The following is a 15,258-nucleotide window of genomic DNA, read 5'->3' as shown; positions in this document are numbered from 1 at the left end:
AAAATGGGGTAGTGCTCCAGCTCCCAGGGTGCACCAGCATTTTGGACCTCCTCAGGTTATCTCTAATCTATCAGAAAGTTAATCCTGAAAGAAAAAGAAAGGGGTGTGTTCTTTTGAGCCCACAAACTTATCTTGAGTGGCTGAGCCAGCATAAGGAAAGGGATTGAACTGTATTGTGAGAAGAATGGCCAGAAGAAAGGAAAGGAAGATCATCCCTTCCTGGTCTTGGGAAGCAGACAGATTAGCTGTACTGTCCATGGAAGTACAGCCCAATCTGTCCCCAGTGAAATACCCAGGGATGGTTAAAGCAGCTTCTGTCCCTTACCCTCCTGAGACAGAATGTGCCACAGTTCTGGCAGGGAGGGCAGCCTGCTGTGAGGTACAGCCTGGTGTGCTGCAGGGCAGGGCTGCTGAGCTGGGGCTCCTCAGGCATCCAGGGTGTGACTGGGGGGTGTGGATGTGTCTCCATGTGGCTGTCCCTGCTGATGGGGAGGGAGCTGTTTCCCAGAGAGGAGTGGTACAACAGGCAGGGTGGGAGCTGCTTCCCTTGCCCTGGTTTTCAGCTGCTGTAAACTATGTGTCAATGCCCTTCCTTGCTCACTTGAGGAGGTATAACTGAGCCAGATTATCCTGCCTGAGAGAGGTTTAAATGACTAATTAACTGGAAAACACTTTGAACGGACAGATGCCAGACCAGACTGCAGTGCTGTCCTTAGGGGGAAGTTTCCAGGGAAGGAGGAAAGAGAATACTATTTTTAAGGTTTATCATGGCTTTCCCAATGCCAAGATTTAAGGGTAGCCAGCTAGTCTGTGACAAGTGTTGAGTGTAGTGGGAAAGTGAGTTCATTTGGTTTCAGCCTTTAAAGGATTGTGTTACAATTGGAACCTATAGAGATGATTTATTCAGTAGCACTGAACTCCTGCAGCTTCCATGGAAAACATGGCTTTTACCAGCAAGTAAATGTGAGGATTATTTACTGCTTCGCTTGGATTAGTGGGTGAGAAAAAGGTGCTTTTGTATGCAGAAATGGACCTTCAGGCTTTGCAAATCAACTTCATGTAGTGGCAATACACAGTGAACTGCTGGGCTGGAAAGGGCCTCTGTACAGATCTGTTTTCAGTAAATTAGCTAAAATCTAAAGGCTCCTATACCTGAGAGAGAACATGCCTCATGCTGTGCCTATCCCTGTCCTCTCCTTTCTGTCTGAGCTGTGATCCATCATGGTCTTTTGTCTTTCACGATAAGATCTTTGGGCAAGGCCCATCTTTTAATTCTTTTCATCCATCCTATTTTTTTTACCCATTCTTTTTGTCCATCATTTTTTTAATCCATCCTGTTTATTTGTGCAGCACAATGCATCTGCCTCTCTGATTACCATTTGTGTGTGACAGGCTGCTGCTTGTATATTTACTGCAGGCTAAGATGCTGCAAGCTGTGCACAGCCACACCTTCCTTACCTGTGATTCCCTGTCCCTTTCCCTTTCTTATCTTAAATACCCTATTGTTTCAGTTAGCCAACAGCAGGCTTGTCCTTCTCCCTCCTCCTGCTCCTTGCTCCTGCTCTGTTCTGTTTTGAAGCCACAGTTGTGCTAATGCTGGCACAAAGCTGTGCCAGTTCATTTTACAGGCTGAGGAGCTGTCAGTGTCCCAAGCACCCTGGGTCTGCCCAGCTGGCTCACTTGGGTGTTTTCTCTCTCTCTGGAGAGTCTATTTTTGATACTCACTAGGCAAGCAGAATGTTGGATATCTGGTTTTTTACCCCTGCTAGGTGCTCAACACAGATTTTTTCCCTGCTTCTAGCAGCTCAGATTCCCCACCAAGGAGCATAATCTCATTGTGGGCTCTAATCCTGTCCTCACCACTTGGTGATTCTGTCACATGTGGTGACTTCAAGTGGGTCAGTCCTAAGTGGTAGGATTAAATGACCAGGCAGTAAATCCTGCTGCTCTTTGTGTGTTTTCAATTAGTTCCAGCTAATTCAGCCATTTCCATTCCTGAAGAGCCCTGACCACCACCACCTTTCCAGCTCACTTTGGTGGAGAGAAACCAAGCTTGCTTTTGGGTTACAGCAGAAGGGAGCAGCAGCAGCAGGGCTGTTACAGCCCCAGCCCTGGGGCTGCTGCAAGGCCTTGCCCAGGCAGTGCATTCATCAGATGGATGCTGGGCATAAGTGGGCTTTTCACTGCCACCAGTCAGGATTCAGTGTAAGCAGCTGGGACACAAATGGCTGCAGCAAGGAGAGGCTCCAGTGGCTTGGAAGCAGCACCAGCCTTCTCCAGCACACTTGTACTTGTATGTACTCCCTTGCTGTCGCCACACTCCTAGCACTTATCCTTCACCTGTCACCCTGAGCCTGCTACTACCTGCCCTTTGCCATGTCCCCAGTCCCCAACTCCTCTATCCCTGCCCAGCCCTTCCATTGCCTCCTGTCTTCCTACAATCCACTCATGACCAGTTTTACACTCTCCCCCAGCTCTCTCACTCTCTTTCAAGCTCCTGAGTTCCCCAGATCCTGTTTGGATGTATCCTTATTCCCCACCCTGTACAAACCAATTCTGCCAAACAGACCCATATCTTTCCCCACCTGAAGACAAACCCTGCTCCCAACCACTTAACCATCTCTGAGCTGCAGCCTCAACACTGCTTTTCAAAGGAGATTTGGAGAAAACATCCCATGCCCACAATCAGTGTTCTGCAGAGGGTTCTGACAATACCTTCCCCTGCCTTTCTCCTGCCCTTGTGCAGGTGAGGTGGCAGAGCAGCCAGTGCTGTGCCCATTGCGTGCCCGCTTTTCCACAGGGGAGTGGGGCACAGCGTGCTGCTGGCAGTGGGTGCACAGCCTTGGCAGGAGGAGAGAAATGAGGAGCAGGGAGCAGGCACACATGACTGGTGTCAGTGAAAAGCCCATTTGTGCCTAATAAGTCTGAGAAACAGCCCAGGAGCCTCTGAAGCGTGGGGAATGTGGCTCGTGGGGAGGCAGCAGTCACTGTGTGTATGGCTCAGAGGAGCAGGCACGCAGACAGGCAGGGGGCTCAGGGTGTGCACCCACCTGCTCTGCTAATGCCCTGCAGTGCAGCCTCAGCAGCTCCCAAACCACCTGTCTGGGCTGGCATTTCCATTCTATTCATTTCTGTTTTCACCCCTAGGCTCACCTTCCCCTGGAGGGTTATAGCTTCATTACCTTAAGGCCCTTTAGCCCAAGAAATTTATCAGGAGGCTTTTCAGTGCATTTGTTGTTTTTTAAACCAGGACACTGGGAGGGAAATGCCGGTGATGATTTAGGCTTTATCCTCTTTAGACAAACAGCATCATTTAAGTAATTTCTAGTATCCAGCTGGTGTAGCCATTGCAAATGCCTGAAAATCAATATTTAGATCCCTAATTTACCGTGTGATTTTAGACCTATTTACTGTGGAAACTGGGAGAAAAATACTTGTAGGGGAGAGACATGCTGCCTTTTGTGACAGAACAGTGGAACTGCACTTCTACTTGGATTGGGAGAGGGAGGCAGGGGTGGGGAGCATCCTTTCCCTTAAGATGCTTGATAAAGCCTCTTTGTAATGATTAGATCCCAGTGCTCAGAGGGAGAGTGCTCCTTTGCTGAGCAAACATATGGGAGCACAGTTCTGACCAATCTGCTTAGCACCACATCTGTGATGGCCACATCATGTGCCCTCATCAGTACCATGGCCTAGAGCTGCAGAGGTCAGGAGTGATTTAGAGTTCACAGTTTGAGAAGCCTTTGGGGACACTTTGCTGTTAGCTCAGAGGGGCTGAGCTTGTTGCTTCTTTTAAAGGATCTCCATTTGGGATCCAAAATCAAAGATCTTTGAGCTATTTTGCTCCAATAAAGAGGAATTACAAATGGCTTCCTTAAAATATATGGTAGCATGCCACTGATTACAGTACTTTGTGTTCTTGTCATGTGTGATGCATCTTTTATTCAGAAGTCCTTAAGAATCTGTTTTTCACAAATCTGTAGGATTCCAATGCTGTTTGAGTTACAATCCAGGTAACTCTTTCCAGTTTCTCTTTCATGGCTGTTTGGTCAGTGTCTCCAACAAGCAAACACTCACTGAATGCACAGGACAGCAGAACCAGCAAATAAATTTATACAGAGAAACTAGTGTGGGGGAAACAATAACAAAGAGTTCCCAGGAGAGGAAATTAACTGCACAAACAAAAGGGGTGGATGAAATTACATTTCCACCATCAACATTAACGTCAGCTGGTTTCCCTTTGAGTCTTTATTACTGTCTGACATTTCCAAACATGTAGCTCTTCCAGACTAGGCATGGCACACAGGCCCTGGCCATAAATAAGGATGTTGCTTGTAGGATGTTTGTGTTCATATGATGGCAGAAGCAATTTACTCCTTCACTCATGCCTGTGCTCAGCCCATAAAGCTGATGGCTCTGCTCAGGGCCTGCCTGCAGCCAGACATGAGGAAGCTTCTGTGTGCAAACTCCTGCTCAGGGAGCAATTCCCCACTGTCACCCTGCTGCTCAGGAGCACTGTCAGTCACCAGGGCTAAAATGACTGCCACGTGTCCCTCACATAATCCTGGGCCTAAATTAGTCATTAGGCCTGACACTGGGGATTTCTCCAGTGGGAAGCATCAATCAAGTGCAAGGAGTGGAGTAGCAGCACTTTGTGTTTATAATTTGCTTTAATCTTTAAAAACACATGTTAGGTGACACCTTGTCAGCTGGGGTTATGGAGTGGTTTCTCCATTTCTCTGGGGAAGCTGAGGAAGGGAGGAGCTGTGTTCAGAGGTGTAGTCCACAGGTGGGTGTCCCTGCTTTTTGTGTGGATGTGAGTCCCTGCACATGGTGCCCAGTGTCATGCTCGTGTCTCACCTCGATTACTTGTGCTTCAAATAGATCTTATTCTCAAAGCTTTGGTGTGTGTTGCCACAATGGCTCTCTTTTTTCCCTTTGCTAGGTCTCTCAGCTACTCCATTTACACTTGTATTGGGACCAGAAAAAAGGGCAGGTAATCTGCTGAGTGCTTTTCCTAACCCCTAACCAATGTCTGCTCCCTGTTGGACTAGTTGTTAGACTAGTTGTTAGACTAGTTTGGGCTGTTTTCAGCTGAGATTGGTCTGAGGCCAAATGCTGTCTGCTCTGCTTCCAGTGGGTAGATCCTGTGTGCTGAGCTTTAAAAGCCTGTCCTTGATCTCATCAGCAAATTGCCTTCCAAGTCCTCTGCTGGCAGTGGAAGAGAGTCCAGCTCCAGGCAGGGAGCTTTTACATGGAACACTCATTTAACTGGGCTGATTGCTGCTGTGTGTGTGCTGTGCCCTCACTAATGGATGAAGGGAGCCTCTCTCCCTGTGCTGTGGTCCCTGTGAGGATGGTTGGGGTTGCAGTGGAGCTTTGGAAGGATCTCTGAGAGGTGTGGTTGGGGCAGTCCTGCTGACACCACAGCCCCAGCTGGGGAATGTGCTCTACACCTTGTGTGGGCAGGATGGAGGCTGCAACGTGCATGTAGACATCTCTGGGGGAGAACTGCTAACCACAGGCACAGCAAAAAGAGAGGAGAGCATTAACAGATTGAGGATTGTGCTGCAAGTGTTCTGAGTGTGACTTAGTGTTCCTTTGCTTGCCCATTAACTGCTGAGCCTAAGAGACAAAAGGCCAGGAGGTGCCATCCTGCATTAACACTGAGTGTATTAAAAGCTTCTCTTTTGTGACTTGGCAGTTTTGGGTTCCTGATTTGTCATGCTGTGTCATAGTTTCCATAGCTGCAAAATGGAATTTGTAGGTATTAGAGGTGTATTGAAGCCTAAATAATGTTTACAGAATTCTTTCATATTTTCAAACTGAAGGGATGATAAAATCTATGCACTATTTGTTTATATTTAGATCATATTCAATGGGACTGTTATATAAATTTCAGATTGTTTAATTATGTGCTTAATTTTTTGTGCTTTAGCTACCTACATACATGAAATATTTATAATGAATAATTCCATTGAATTTAAACCCAGTTTTTCCCAGACTCCTAAATGCATCTTTCTCTAAAAAGTTTTAGTTCAAATGGGAATGCAGAGACTGATTATAAAATGGTGAAAGAAATTCAGACAGTTCCAGCTCTTTCTGATGGAGTGCCTTTTACACTGTCACAATGCAGATGTCAGTTTTTTGAAAGTGTTTCTGATCCTTCCAGGCAAATACTGGTTGCATCAGTGTTTGTGCTCTGGACCCAGAGAGGCTGTTTGTTTTTGGAGATGATGATGGTGATGTCTGAAACATGAAGAGGAAGGCAGTGTGCAGGCTGCTGGCTCTGGAAGCTCAGTGTTTTAATACTGTTTTGTCATAGTCTTTAAAGCAAGCAGGAGAGAATGTGCTAGATGTGGGTGTGATAACAATGTCTATACTACTGTCATTTGGACCAAATTTAATTTAATACTTAAATTTGTTTTAGATTAATTACATTGCCAGGTGGATGGGAGCTTTAATTTCACTTAGAATCAAAAATGAGCTTCTGCAGCTTGTCTTGGTGGCCAGTGCCCTCATACTGTAGATGCAGTCATGAATCTAAATAAAGTTGATATCAAGTCATAGCAGTGACTGGGCAGGAAATTACCATGTCCTTTCTAGTATTTGTCTTTTATCCTATTCAGTAGCACTGAGCCCTGGCTCTTCTCTGTAAAAACAGAACTTGTGAGGTTGGTAGATCCTGGGGAAAGGAAGCCTGAAGGGCTCCACTTTCAGTTTGTGCTGTACCTTCACCCATGGGCACAATCAGATGAATCTGGGATCAGATGCACTGCAGTGATCAGGGAACAGAGGGACACCTGTTCCCACCTGTGTTCCCCAGAACCTCACTGTCTGTAAAATCAGAAGTGCCATGCCCTCAGGGGTGGTCCATGTCTGAAGAGAAGCTGGATGAGGAGTTGAGTCCAGGCAGGGAGTCTTGTGCCCAGGGAGGTTAAGGCTCAGTTTTCCAGCCTATTTCCTGCTTGTGCCCTCTAAAGTCCTGGAAACACAGGTCCCACCCTGCCAGCACAGTCATCCTGGCAGTTGTTGGTGCTCAGTGAGGAGGAGGAGAGAGTGGTGGTGTCATCCTTAGTCCCACAGCCCTCCCAGCCACAATTTTCAGGAGGCTTTGTAATAACATTGAGCTGTTTCTCTGCTGATACAGAAATGGTGTCACTACAGCTCCTGTCATGATGTTACTGCTGTCACACTCTCTAGGATAAAACTAGCCCAGATCTGTGGGGATGTGCTGCAAACATGGCTCTGACCTGCAGCACAGGCAGAGCTTCAGGAGCTGGATCCTCTCTCTGTGCTGAAATTCCTGGGATAGCTCTCATGTCTATAGCAGTTGGAAGAGCATCTGCATGATCCTGGCCACAACAGTAAACAAAAATTCCCCCAAACAGCTGCTCTTCATCTTCCACATGATTGTTTTAACAAAACACAGCCCAAACCACGTGCTGTGCTAAATTTATTCTGTCAAGAAATAAAGCTATTAACTTATTTTCTTTTGCTAATAAAAGATAAATATTTTTGTGGAATAATAAACTTTACATCTGGATAAAATCTTTATTTCTAAAACACAGCTCTGCAAACCCTCACCATGCTGGCTTTTCAAATGTTTGTGATTTCATCTACACCAGCTGCTTTTGGGGCAGGGAAATAAAGGTTGGTAAACAATATTTTCCATTTTACTCTGAAACCATCCCCATTCTGTGGTATTTTCTGTCACATTTCTATTTGGGGTCAAGTAAAATTGTGGTAACTGGGAAAGAACTGTGAGTGTTACACTGTATTCTAGGAGCAGATAAATCGAGTCTATCCTACAAAGGCCAAAGAAAAGGAAATGGAGCTCTGCAGGTTTTCACAGGTGTTCAGTGCCTTCACTCAGCCCAGGCCTTTGCTGTTCTTGCCGTTTCTGATATTTGGAAAAATTGTTTCAGAGAATGGTAGGAACAGTAACAGTAATATTTTGCTATTACCTGTTTTATGAACAATCTTTCTTTTTGCTATTAGAAACTCAGGTTAAATTAAAGCAAAAATTAAGAAAAGGCGATTTTAGTTTTTTTTTTCCTGGAGAAAGTCAAAGTTGTTTAGTTCAGTTGCTTCAGTCTGTGCTCAAGGCTCTGTATTGCACAGTGATGTAGCAGACCCATAGATGACAGGCACATCTCAGGCCCCTGTTTCAAAGCTCTCCTGGGGCCTTTGATCATTCTATGCTGCTATATCACAAGGTGCACTGCAAGAATATTAACACATCTTCCTCATTTTCAATGTGTTGCAGTCATCTTCCCTGCCAGGTTGGTCTGACACATGAATCTCATCTCTAACCTGACTCATGTCCACACACATAAATTGCTGGCTGGAATGAAGTGGAATTTGGGTTAGCTGGCTGAGCAGAGCAGCTGGGGGGAGCTGAAAAGCCTGAGCCCTGCTGACACTTGAGCTGGGTGTGAGGGAGGAATACAGCACTCAAGTTACAGTTCATCAGTTGCTAACCCTCTGGCTTTGCTGGCTCAGTCATTCTGCAATAGCAAAATGTTATTTAATGGTCAGCTTGCTCTCACTGGAGATCTGCCTGTTGTAATCAGGCTGCAGGGTAGGATATCTTGTGTTGGCTCTGAATCAGTCACTGAGAGTTGGGTGTCTATGCAGGAATTCAGTGCACGTTCCAAAACCCATCCAGAGCTGCACTGAGCTCTGGGCAGCTGAGATCTCACCCAGCTGACCAGCCATGCAAGGCAACTCCAGTTACCAGCCCAGTAACATTTGCAGAGTAAATGTAGCTTGCACTGGCCCGAGAGAATTAACTGGAGATGCCTCTTGGAGTGAGAACATCCCCCAAGAGTGGCTCAGCCACTGGCAGGGGTAGCCAAAATTCAGGCATCAACTCTTGTGCCAAGCTGGAGAATGTGAGGACAGAGGTGAGAGTTTAGCAAAATACAAGTTCTAAGGACTCCACTGCCATGCCTATAAAATCAGCAACATGATATGTCCTGGTATTTAAGCAGAGAAGGCCCATCAATTTCAAATGCTTTCAAAAGCAGAATAGGCTAGTGGGAAAGAGCAAAGTAAGTCTGCTGCTTCTCTGTAACAGTCTGCAGGAAAGCTAAATGTGGAGCTGAGAAGGAAGTTTGAACCCATTTTTCTTGTACAAAAAGCTTCAGGCTGAAAAGCTGGAGATTACTGGTCTGTCAGTTTTCTTGGATGTAAAAAGTGCAGGCTTGTCACAGTGACTGTATCTATCAGCACCTGATGCCCTCTCTACTTACACCCCTAGAAGTAAGGTGCTGAGGAATTTGTATGAGGTAGAAGCACTGTTTTTCCTTTACTGTGCATGCAGAATTTCTGAAGTGGTGTTGATCAATCAGTCGGTAAATTATTGCTTTGCCTTCCCAGTGGATCAATGCCAGTGCATAGGGGACAGGCAGTGTTGCCCAACAGCTTTAGCAAGGAATGTGTCCAGTCTTGCCTTTGATTGTGGATGTTCAGGATGAGTCCTTTCTCTTCATCACCAGCACCAGAGTGAGCTCTCCACTGGCCTTGCCCTGCACCCTGGGTCAGGATGCTCAAAGCTGCAGCCCAGAAGGGAGCAGTGATGTGTTCTGGTCCAGCCCAGCCCTGTCCTGTGGCAGTGGTCAGGCTGTGCTGCTTGGACAAATACAAGTCTAGATGAAAGTGGTGGGTGAATTGCTACAGGTTGCCTTATCTATTTGTTAAATAGGACAATATTTACTGTCTGTTATTTGCCTTCTTTCTCATTTCATCTCGTCAAAGCATCCATTGAATTTTTCTTATTTACAGTTGCAGAAAGAATGTTAGAATCAGGCTCTCTGTGTTTACTTCAGTAGTTTTTTCAAGACTATGTGCTATGAAGTCTCTTTCAGTTCCTTCCCCTCAATAAAATGTTAAAACATAAATGTAATTTTTGTCAGTTATACGATTTACATTCTGAATGTCATTTAATGGAGCTCAAAAATCCTACATTTCTGTGTGTATTGATTTTTCTGGTGCTCCTACTTTATGGCTGTGGTGTAGGATGAGGGTTACAAAATACTTACAGTCAACCTTTTGATGGGGTGCAATTTTAAGGGAAAGTGTTGTTTAACCAACTCATCCTTTACAGTTACATTCCTTTCACCAAGGAATATCTTTGTTGTCAGATTGAGAATTAATGTAAAGAGAAAGAAAAATATTGCATTAGTTCATTTCTTCATTAAGCTGCATGAAAAAAGCATTGGTTTTTTTTTTGGAATTAAACAATATTTTTTAATTACTTTAAAATTTCAAATTTTCTGTGCTCTGGAAATGTTGTGTATAGCTGAGAATGGCTGGGTGAATGTCATCATAGATGGTTAATTTTAAAAGGCAGTTAGATCAGTTACAATCATTTAATAGTGATTCTGAAGCCAAGCATCTGACTCATTCCTAGTGAAGGAAAATACCTACTAGAAAGATAAAGCAACATCCTGCTCCTTTACACATGGCTGTCACTGTCATATTTTCTGAAAAATCCCTTTGCCAGGATTTCTTCTCCTGGGAAGCTGAGAAGCCTCAGAGAAAAATGAAAACAATAATTATCTGACTGCTTCTCCTGTGTTTTGCTACTTTGGAATGTGTTTGGAGAGTGTTTATCCAACAGGTGGATGTTTGATTGGTTTCATGTGAATTGTTTTGACTTAATCACCAATCACTGTCAGGCTGTGTCAGGACTCCGGAGAGAGTCACGAGTTTTCATTATCATTCTTGTTAAGCCTTCTGTCTGTATCCTTTCTCTATTCTTTAGTATAGTTTTAGTACAGTATTCTTTAATATAATATAATCTCATAAAATAATAAATTAGCCTTCTAAGAACATAGAGTCAGATTTACTCATCTCTCCCCTCGTTGGCGTTGCCTTCAAATTCAGCACATGGCCAAGGCTGCTCCGTGCTCACATCACTGCAATGAAGAATCAGAGATGTTTGCCACAGAACCACTCCAAAAGGAAGAGCCAAGAGAGGGAATGTTGCTTTTAGCAACACATTTTTATCATCTCTAGGTCACTGGACCACACAATTTTTTCTCTTCCTCTTGTCCTGATGGATTTCAATGAGTAAGAGAGAAAAAAGTCTCAAAATGTTGGATCTGACTTTGTGTTATTACCTTGCTTGTTTCCCTAGGGACAGGGAGCCCTGTCTGAGAGGCTACGGAGCTTCAGCATGCAGGACCTCTCGAGCATTCGTGGGGACAGCAGCAGCACCGTCCCTCCCTCGGTCACTGTACGGACAAGCAGCAAACAGAGCCACCCAAAACCATCCAGAAGTGCATCAGAAGGCACTGGCAGCTCAGGTAAGTGCCAGTGTTATTTTCAGTGCTGTGCTGTCTGGAATATCACACTGCTCAATGAAGTCATGCCCTTGGCAGGGACAGAGAGAAACGGGCACTGCAGGCAGCACATACCAGAATTCCCAGGACACAGACATGCTGTTGAGTCTCTTGGCACTTAGGAGAAAAAAACAGGATCATCATTTGCACTTAGGAGAAAAAAACAGGATCATCATTTGATGGTTACTATTCCTGGCTGGTACCAAGGATGAGACTTGAGTGTGCAGAGAAGCCAGACTCAGTCTTTGCAACCTGAGCTGGAAAGTTGGGCTGGGGGCTGCAAGCCATGCTGAAAAAACTGTGTCTCCCAAGGACATTGGTTTGTTTTGTAATTCTGAAAGAACAAAGGGAAGAAGTATCATGCTGTAAATAAGATCCATTCCTGAGGATTCAGTTAAAAAAATTATTTCAAGCTTGGTTAAAGACATCTTTTTGAGTCCAAATCCAAAACATTTAATTGGAGATAGCTTTGCAGATAAGATCTCAAAAACTGAGATATGGAGGGTTATCCCAGGGAGGTGGCTCCAGATGGTTTCTGGGATTCCCACACACCACCAAAGATCACTCAGCTCCAGTGCTGTGATGAGAAGCCATGGAAAGTTGCAGGAGTGTTGCACTTGGGAGCTTGTGAAACATATGCTGGCAAGTCAGAAATTCAGCAGTTTCAACTTGTGTGTGCTGAGGTCTGTGCAAACACTTGCACTGTTTCAAGCCCCTTCTAATTTGCTTTAGTTTTGGAATGGTATTAGAAATGTCTTGTATCATGCTTCCTAAAGAGTATCCTTCAAGCCTTTTACAAATTCTGTGAATCAGACTTCTCCTTTTTTTTAATATTATCTGTTGAATACATTTTCTTTATGGGTAAAGTGAAATGTTGGTGCACAGTGGTTTTATTCTCATCTTTATGTTAGGTCTTGTGTACACTTCTCTTGAAGTAATCAGTCTGAAAATAAAGTGCTCACACACAGAATATAAAAGTCCTTAAAAAGCCACATATTTAGACAAAAATAAATAATGACACAAATAAACCATAATTTACCTATCTTACTTCCACATTGACTAGAGCAGCCTTTGTAGTTTTGCTCTTGAGACAGTGAAGTCAGCTCACCTGGCCACAAACCCCTGTCTCAAGACACAAGAGTTTTTTATTTTGGTTTGGTTTTGTGTCCATAGTGCACAAGAATCTCTCAGAATAAATCTCTGAAAAATTGTTCATAAGTGTTTTGAACTCTGACTAAGTGTTTATCACAAATTTTGGATTCAAGTAATTTGAGATTTTGGGTTTAATTTTTTTTTTTTAATGGACACTGCACAAATTTGCAAAATCTTCCAAGACCTTTGTCTCATCTCACTTGGTGATTTCATTGAGGTGTTTAATTCTCCACCTGCAGAGAATACAAAGAGACTCCTCTTGCAGGTGGTGGGAGACTCCAGCCTTGAGCTTTGCTCTCACTTTTGATCACAGGAAGGGAAAGACACAGTTCTGGTCTCTGCAGTCCTTGTGCTGTTTCATGTGGGCACCATTTTGTGTGCAGTCAGAATGTCTGGAGGGGAGAGCTGATCAGAGTCAGCTGTCACTTGTGTGTGTGTGTGTAAGACTGTGATGTGCCAGCCACACTGTGCCACATCCTGAGGGCCATGTTCTGCTGAGATGACACTGCTGTGGGCACACTAAGCCCAGACATGGTTCCATCACTCCACCTTTCATATTTGTTTAGTTGGAGAGTTGGACATCAGCAAGGGACAGACAGAATTTTCCTCTGCCCATTAGTGTGCTATGTATACATGAAATGTGTGCATGTGTGAGAATGGGCATGAGCACTCACTACAGAGCAGCAGACACACAGCCTGTCTCCTCTCTCAAAGCCCTCAGATGGCACAAATGTCCCTGTCAGGTGTGCCCACTGCCTCACAGAAACATTGAACTCCTCTGGTTTTGCACCTGCTTTAGAAATAGTGGGACACAGTCAATGTGACATCAGATGGAGTCTTCAAAAATGACCCAGACTGTGTTTGGCATGAGGGTGTTCATTTTAAATAGACAGCTTTTCTTGTGAATTACAGAACCTGCATTCTCCTTCTATTTTCCTGATGCTCTATCACCTCTTCCATCAGCAACTTGTCACCCAAAGCAGATTTAGGTAGATAATTTTGTTTTGATTTTTTTTCTTTTTAGAGGTATTTTCTTCTCTTTTTTCTTTCCATCCTAGTCCCACTGCAAGTCCACAAATTATATTAGCAACATTAAATAAAAGAACCAACAAAAAAGAAAAGGAAACATCTTACCCTTTCCTTCTGTAAATGCTTCATTCCCAGTGTTCTAAGAGGAACCTTAGAATAGGAGGATAATGATTCCCAAAACAAAACCTAAAGTTTTATATAGTTCAAAGGAGGCTTATGTTGATTGTCCTTGACTGCTGCCAGCTAGAATTGTGCCTGCTCCTTGATCTCTTTGTGACCACACTAATTAAGGGGATTAGCAGAGGGCTGGACTGAATGAAAAACACAGAGCCATGTTCTCACCTGGTGTGTTTTCTTTGACTGACAAGACAGCAGAGCTCAGTTTCTGAGGGGTAATAGCCTTGCTATTATAGAATTTTAGATTAAGCTCTCAGGAAAGAAACACACACCCAAACCACCATCCCTTTTTGATGAGAGCTCTGAAACTCATGGTTAGAATTAAGGTATAGCTGAAACAATGATGTCTGAACATAAAAAATGCATGTTAACTCAATTAGCCAATAAAAGCTAAAGCCCTGTCATCACACAGGAGCTGGCATGGAGGCTGCTGAGAGCTGACCCCACCTGAGAGAAGAGAGGGCTCTGGGTTGAGCTCAGAGCTGTTTGTATGGGTCCCATGCCCTGAGCAGTGGACAGCCAGACCTGGTGTGGAATTTGATGTTGCTGGTTCCAATCCTCTTGTGTGACTGTTGTGTTTAAGAGCAGATGTGCTATCTGAAATAAAGTGTTTTGGAAAGACAGGGGCATAGGGAGAGGTCTGTTGTCTTCCCTGCATAGAAGGGAGTGCTAAAATTCAGTTTTGTTGGTGTTAAACCCCCCAGCCCCCAGTGAGCACCAGCAGTGGTTCAGGTTCTGGTTTCACAACCCTTGGGCATGTTTCCAAGCCCACTGAAGCATGAGAAAAGGCTCTCCTGCCACCAGTGGGCTGTAAAAGCTGGCTGTAGGACCAGGCTACACAAACACTCAGCCTGTTTTGTTTCCACTGTTGTTATTTTTGTAATGTGAATGGTGCTGCTTAGATGGATTTGTGATTCTTTCAATCCCCTCTTGACACAAAGTACTGTGTGGAGAGTTTGCCATTTTGTAACAACCTCATGCAGATACAGCAAAGGGGTTTTTTTATTTTGCCTGCTGAAGAGTGTCTTATGAGGCCAAGAAATAGAATAAGCAAGGGCTGCCTTTGAGACAAGGGGAATTGCTCCTTTGCTCTACCCTTTGCTACTTTTTTGCCCCCTCTACCTTTTTCTGTCTTTGCTGCCTTTCAGTGGTGCCTGTTCATTGTGCAGCTCTGCTGTGAGGATGGTCCTTCTGCAGGAGTGGGACTGCTCAGCACACAGTGGGCTCTAGGGGTGCCCACTCATCCCAAAAAGACCCTTCTCCTCCTCCTCACACCCAGTCAAAAGCCACACCCAGGTGGCATGAAGAGGCAGAGGCTGCTTTTGCCATGATTTGATTTGGGCTGCTGACCCCACAAACAGCTCCAGGGAAACGTGCACACCTTCCTTTGGTGGCACCAAGGACACACAGTGAGCCCCTTCTTCCACATAGCAGGCCCACCACCTCTTCATCTGATTTCTCACTTCACTCTTGGTTCAGCATTTCTCAGTTTATTGTCCTGGCACCCAGATGATGGACTGTGACATTTTATTTCAGTGCTTGATCCAAG

The 15,258-nt window shown here is 44.6% G+C and overlaps 1 protein-coding gene across 5 annotated transcripts in view; it reads left to right on the top strand.

The window, feature by feature from the left end:
• Positions 1–15,258, top strand: part of REEP1 (receptor accessory protein 1) — a 74,161-nt gene that overhangs the window by 42,869 nt on the left and 16,034 nt on the right. For 4 of the 5 annotated variants that reach the window (XM_059845396.1, XM_059845395.1, XM_059845399.1 and 1 more), the window contains exons 6-7: positions 4,946–4,996; positions 11,147–11,315. In XM_059845396.1, the coding sequence (XP_059701379.1) occupies positions 4,946–4,996; positions 11,147–11,315 (220 nt within the window). The remainder of the gene's footprint in view (positions 1–4,945; positions 4,997–11,146; positions 11,316–15,258) is intronic. The other variant, XM_059845397.1, reaches the window with a different exon arrangement.

The sequence above is a fragment of the Haemorhous mexicanus genome, chromosome 4, assembly GCF_027477595.1.
Source record: "Haemorhous mexicanus isolate bHaeMex1 chromosome 4, bHaeMex1.pri, whole genome shotgun sequence".
NCBI lineage: Eukaryota > Metazoa > Chordata > Aves > Passeriformes > Fringillidae > Haemorhous > Haemorhous mexicanus.
The sequence above is the reverse complement of the archived record's forward strand: the minus strand, read 5'-3'. Positions and strand labels throughout refer to the sequence as shown.